This window comes from Hydractinia symbiolongicarpus, chromosome 4 (assembly GCF_029227915.1).
Source record: "Hydractinia symbiolongicarpus strain clone_291-10 chromosome 4, HSymV2.1, whole genome shotgun sequence".
Lineage (NCBI taxonomy): Eukaryota > Metazoa > Cnidaria > Hydrozoa > Anthoathecata > Hydractiniidae > Hydractinia > Hydractinia symbiolongicarpus.
Window position 1 is genome coordinate 27,255,061 of NC_079878.1, and position 6,172 is coordinate 27,261,232.

At 37.0% G+C, this 6,172-nt stretch overlaps 1 protein-coding gene across 1 annotated transcript; it reads left to right on the forward strand.

The window, feature by feature from the left end:
- Positions 1-849: 849 nt before the first annotated feature.
- LOC130642400 (uncharacterized) lies at positions 850-1,377 on the forward strand. Its single transcript, XM_057449487.1, has one exon. It carries the CDS (start codon positions 850-852, stop codon positions 1,375-1,377), a length of 528 nt encoding a protein of 175 aa, XP_057305470.1.
- The last annotated feature ends 4,795 nt before the right edge of the window (positions 1,378-6,172 follow it).

Genomic DNA, 6,172 nt, shown 5'->3' on the forward strand with positions numbered 1-6,172 from the left:
GATCATTTCTGTACCTTGACTTTAGAGTTATGAAAGACCAATATTGTTAATTAAATTTATTGGTGCCAAGTTGACTTTTAATCTCAAATTTATCAAACAATGATAGTTTTTTTGACGTTATGACACCTGAATATTTTCTAATGCTCCCGGAATATGATACAAGCTTAGAGAATACGTAATCTTTGAGTTGTAAATGGACGAATTTCTATTAAGGCACTTGCCTACCATGCCTTGCTTACCTCTGCCTAGCTGATTCCTCTTCCTGTTTCCTTGCCGTGCTCAATGCCTTTGCCTTGCTTGTGCCTCCCATGCCTTGCCTACCCCTGCCTTACTGATTCCTCTTCCTGTTTCCTTGTCTGCCTTTGCTGTGCCCTTTGCCGTGCCCTGTTTCCTTGCTTGCCTTTGGAAAAGATCTTTCAAGGTAATGCTTATTTCTAATTGTGCTTAAAATTTCTAACCTAACATACAATTGCTTTCTAATCTAAGTTGTGGCTTTGTAAGAGAAATTGTATGCACAGCTAAATTTTACTTTTAAATAACTTCATTCATTGGGCGTAAAGCAGTTTTTTGCAAAATGTTCATTGTAATTTAAAAAAATTGCGTCAATGCTTTACTTTTTTCAGAAGTACACGTAAGCGTTCATTGGAATAAAGAAAGGAGCGCAATAGAAAGAAAAAACTGATGCGTAGACAAAGAAAACAGGTCTAAAGGCCCGAGAAAAGGAAATCGAAATGAAGGAACGATTTCAAGAACTAGAGCACCAGAATTCGAGCTTGTAATGTAAAAACTACTGTCAAAGGAACCGGTAGAGATGCCAATTCATTTCCGGCATCAAGGCAATTAATGAGCATGTGTCAAGATAAGAGTCAAACATTATCCCGTTCTCTTAACTTTCAAGTGAATTATTTCGCCTCCTCTGATGTACAAAAGTTTAGTTTGCTTGGTGATGGTGTTTTTGGTAAAGTTTACAAGGGTTGTATTACGAGCATGAATCAAGTTGTGGTTGCAAAAACTGTCCCTTCAAGTCGTTTTTTGGATATTTTAGCTGAATGCAAAATAGGAATGTTGATGGCTGGCCACATCAATTTCCCATTTATGTATGGAGTAGTAAAACTAGACACATTACTTATTGAATTTGTACGTGATGAGTGTGGAGCACAGTCACCAACTTTAAACGACTTTTTTGAAAGATCACTTGACAGTGCTAATATGAAAAATACATTAAATATTTGCATTGATTTGTGTAAGGCTATCCATGACCTTTATGTAAATGGTATTCTACATAATGATTTACACCCTCAAAATGTCCTAATCAAAAATAACCAGTGTGCGAAAATAATAGACTTTAGTAAAGCGACACTAGTGACTTTGTTTTAAAACGTTTTTATTACTATATATAATTCTACATGTTCTTTTATGCAACAACTCTTTTTCATGAACGCATCAAACTTACTTTTCTCTCCTACTCTCCTAAAATCACATCAACTGAGTTTTATACTATCAAGACAATGTTAACATCCTTCAAACATAGGCCATAAATATCACTGACTTAAATCCCTTTGTGCACCTGATTAGCTTGAAACTTTAGGTGGAAGGAGCTAATCAGAAGAGCTGTACGTATTTTAGCGTATAAGTTCTGTGCGTCAAACAGTTAAATTTCGCTGCTAAGAATATGTACACCTGATTAGCTTGACACTTCAGGTGGAAGGAGCTAATCAGAAGAGCTGTACGTATTTTAGCGTATCGGCTTTGTACATTATAAACGGTAGCTCCTTTTTGCATTGATTGTGGTCACTTGATTTTTACTTTTTTTTATTTCTTAATTTTTTAGGTTTTTATATATGTAATAATGTACACTGGATGGTGTAATTTTCGATGTGACATAACACGTGTAAGCCAGGTATATTATTAAACTGCTTCTGTACAGCAAACAACCAGGAAAACAGTAATATTTTACTGTATGCACACCTGATTAGCTTGACACTTCAGGTGAAAGGAGCTAGTCAAAAGGGCTGTGCGCTCTTTGTGCATGAGTCATGTACTGTAAGTGCAAGTTTTTTTAAAAAAGAACCTCGTTTGGCTGCAGTGCTTTAAAGTATGCCTGTCTTATGCCTTTTATGTGGTCATTTACATAGATTTAGATTTAAACTGAGCAACATGTAAATAGCTTTTTTGTAAAAATTTATATGTAATATATACATACACTAGTCGTTACTCCTGGAAAATTCACATAGTAGTAATTTTGTGCGATAATGTGTTCTGCCTTTCTTCTTATAAAGCACCGACCTCGTCGTGATTATTAGTGCTAAACCACACAACAGTCCATACCAAAAACATCAACCATACAGTCAATGTCGACAGTTGTCACAGGCAACCAGTCCAGTGATCAAGACAACATTTTTGGAAGTGAAACTGCCACCATTCATCAAAATCCCGATGTAGTGGCTGCTGTAATACAGTTTGAAGAAGGTGAGAAATTACATAGTTTATCAACCTGTAAAACTTGTCTTGAAACTCGACCAGTATTTCACGCAACACCTCCAATAAGACCTACTGCAAAAAATGAAACAAAACCAATTGCTGTTAAGCCTTGGAAAATATTCAGCGATGGTAGGTGTGATAGGTGTCACAGGGAGAGTCGTTTTAAAAAGAATGTTAAGACACCTGCTAGATTTTCAGGTATACTGTCAGCTGATAATGACGACTTGGGTCCGTTACACGATAACATTCGTCATAATGATATGCATTTTTTACCAGTACCACCATATCTCCAAAATTTGACCATACTAGAAGTAGCATTAATTCGTCGTATTACTGTCATTATGAATATACACCTCCTGCGGTATGGCATGCTTGCATCAAAAGGTCATTGCATCAGTTTTCCTCAAAGAATGCAAATTGCTACTGAACTGCCATCATTACCGTCAGAAGTTGGAATAGTGGTTATTAAAAAGAAAGGAATTCAAAATTCAGTTCAACAGTTACTGTGCAAAGGGGTAAAGTTGAAAACGCATTACGGGGACTGTGTTTTGGATGCCCAGAAGGGGGTGTTGAAGGTCCAGATACTAAAAATAAACATCAATACAATGGCTCTGATCACATTGACAAACCTTTAAAAGGACGCTACTTCCAGTTCCTGGCGAATGAATACCAAAAGGATGTCTCAATAAAATATGACCGCATTCAAAATTTACCAGAGATGCGTTCTGAATTACCTGATTTTCCAGTTGTGGAATTGCCAAATATCATACCAGAAGGAGATAAGGGTCCTGCTGAAAATCAATTTCAACAAAACTTACCTGACGATGACGAGAGTATAACCCGTTCTGGTTTAGTTTGCCCGGTTGAACCTAAAGATGCTGACAAAGAGTTACGAATAGTACTGGAGAAGCTCTTGGGTTCTGAAGATGCAGTTAATCAAGCTCTTCAACATGGCACAGTTGCGAATGCAAATTTAGAATATACACGAGAACGGCCTATTCGGGAATTAAAAACTCCTGGGTTTTTTACTATGGAATACCCAACTGTTTTTATTAATGGAAATTGTGACTTAACTGTTCCAAGGTTAAATAAAATTAACTTTGAGGAATACATCGAACATATATATTATTGTTCTGATAATCGTGTAGCACGTCATCCGTACTTGAAATTTTTCTTATTAAATATGCGTTTGCGAATGCAAGCATTGCAGCAGGGTAGCTTTCTTGTTTCCCAACAATTAAATGATGCTCATCTCACAATCGCTGAACTTCGAGATAATTTACAAAATGATGATGATTCAGTTCCACGTAAAATTATTAGTATTGGAAAAAACCTGGTAAATACCGATCCATACTGGAGAAACCAAAAAAATAAATTGGATGCCATGCTTTTTTTTAGACGAAATGAATTTGGCGATTTACCAGCATATTTTGATACCAACAGTTGTGCCGAATTTCATTGGAAACCATTGCATGAACTACTTATTAAGTATTATGCGTTGATAAACAATGTAAACGAAGATGCTGTACGCCAGCAAATGGAAAGTGATAATAAATTCAAGCGGGAAATGATTCTACAAAATCTTCATATTGTGACACAGTATTTCGATGCAAGGACTATAAATTACTTCGCCACAGTTAGTAAGGAAGTATTTCAATATGATGACTATTGGTTGCGATATGAATTTGCTAAAAGTCGAGGTGAGATACATGGACACGCAATAATATCGTCATCTAAACATGCCTGGAAAGTCAAAACTATAATGGATAGCTTGTCTGATGATGCTGCAGACTCACAAGCATTAAAACCTGCAGCGCAAGAACTTCAAAATTGGTTACAAACAACAAATGAAGACAGTAATGACATTTTTTCACCAATGTTTACTTCACTGCATCCTGCTGGTGGAAATGAAATTATAGATACTTCTGGAATTAAAACTTGGGTTCCAAACAAAGATCAATGGGCCAGACCAGAGGGGACTCAAGCTCCACCGGACCATAACCCATTGGCACAAGAACTTTCGGATGTTGCTAGTCATGAAGGTGGTATAAAAGAGCAACATATCTATCTTGTGAACAGGATTGGCCTTCATAATTGTAATTCCAATTGTTTGCGTTATCGCCGTAAGAATAAAAAAGATACTGCTCCACAGAAGTACTGTCGCTTTCATTTTGGCGATCTTGATCCACAAACCAAAAAAACAAGTGGTAAAGAGATTCATCCTTTTAATGCTGTCATAACAGAAGGGGAACATCCTAGATATGAGGGACCACGGGATCATCCTCGCTTCATGATGCATGTAAAAACACGCCTACTTAGTTGGCTAGCAAATTGTGATAGTCAACCCATTATCGATTAGAACCTTCTCGCTCTACAAAAATACATTGCTAGTTATGCTTGCAAAGGTGCTGCTTCAACGGAAGGTTTAGTACATGTTTATCGCCATCTCATTGAAAACACTGATGATGGAAGCACTGTTAAAAATTTGGCTCAACGACTTCTTCAAAAAATTGCGGGTTTAGTAGATGTTCCAGGTGCTGCGGCGGATTTCATTAATAGTGGTGGTCGTCTGACTAGATGTACCAGAAATTTTCGATACATTGGTTTCAGTGGTTTCCGAGCCTTGGATACGTCTGGTGAAGATGGAACTGTTACAAAAAGTAGCGCATTAGACAAATACTTAAGTGATAAGCGGAGAGAAACTGAGCCAGAAATATCATTATGGAACTGGAGCAAAAAGTGTAATTGTACCTGCAAAGTAGATCACGTCCCAGTTTTTACAGGAATATCTACAAAACCTGTCTGGTCTGTTACTGAGGACTATGCAAAAGCTATGCTCATTATATTTTCTGTTGGAACGTGGCACAATACCGAAGATTTGAAGGGACAACATGAGTCATTTGCTGCTGCTTTGGCTTCCCTTGTTCAAACTGAAGAATGCCCATCAATATTAATTGATTCATTGAAAGAGGCTAAACAATCATTCGATAAAAAAAGCGAGAGAACACAAAGTCACACCCGTGCAATCAATATTGAAACCAATACTCAGTGTTCGGATCAATCATCACAATATACAGATGCAAGTTCCCAATGTTCCCAAAATTCTGCCATTGCACAAATGAACATAGGTAGAGCAATAATGAGAGATATTGCTAGGCACCATGTTGCTGATATCAATGAGCCGAATGTACAACAGGTTCTTCCTGATGGTGGGCCTACATTTGATTGGAATAATTATGCAATTCAAAGTTTTGGTAGTCAATGGCCAATTAATGCTGACATATGGTTACAATCCATATCTGAAGAAGCAGAAAAAAATGAATTGCAGCATGCTGAAGATTGTACTTTACCCCAAATAAACATCTTAAATGCTAATGAATTACAAAGAACAGTCATTGGTATAAATCTTCAGCATTTATTACAAGTCGCAAAAGGAACTTCGCCAACAGGTACCCAGCCAATACGTTTATTAATACAAGGAACAGCCGGTGTCGGGAAAACATTCATCATTACCGCGCTTACTAGAATCGTTCGTCGTATTTTTAAGCAAAATTCTGCTGTACCACACAAACTTAAAAAAGATAAGAATTTAAATTCTGTCCAGCTTTCTGACTATCCGTTGGGTGATGTAGCTCTAAGAAAGCTATGAAAATATACAGGCATGCATGAAAACAATGAACTGAAATTGATT

Coding starts and splice junctions, on each gene's coding strand:
- LOC130642400 (XM_057449487.1), top strand. CDS start 850: ATGTGTCAAGATAAGAGTCAAACATTATCCCGTTCTCTTAACTTTCAA.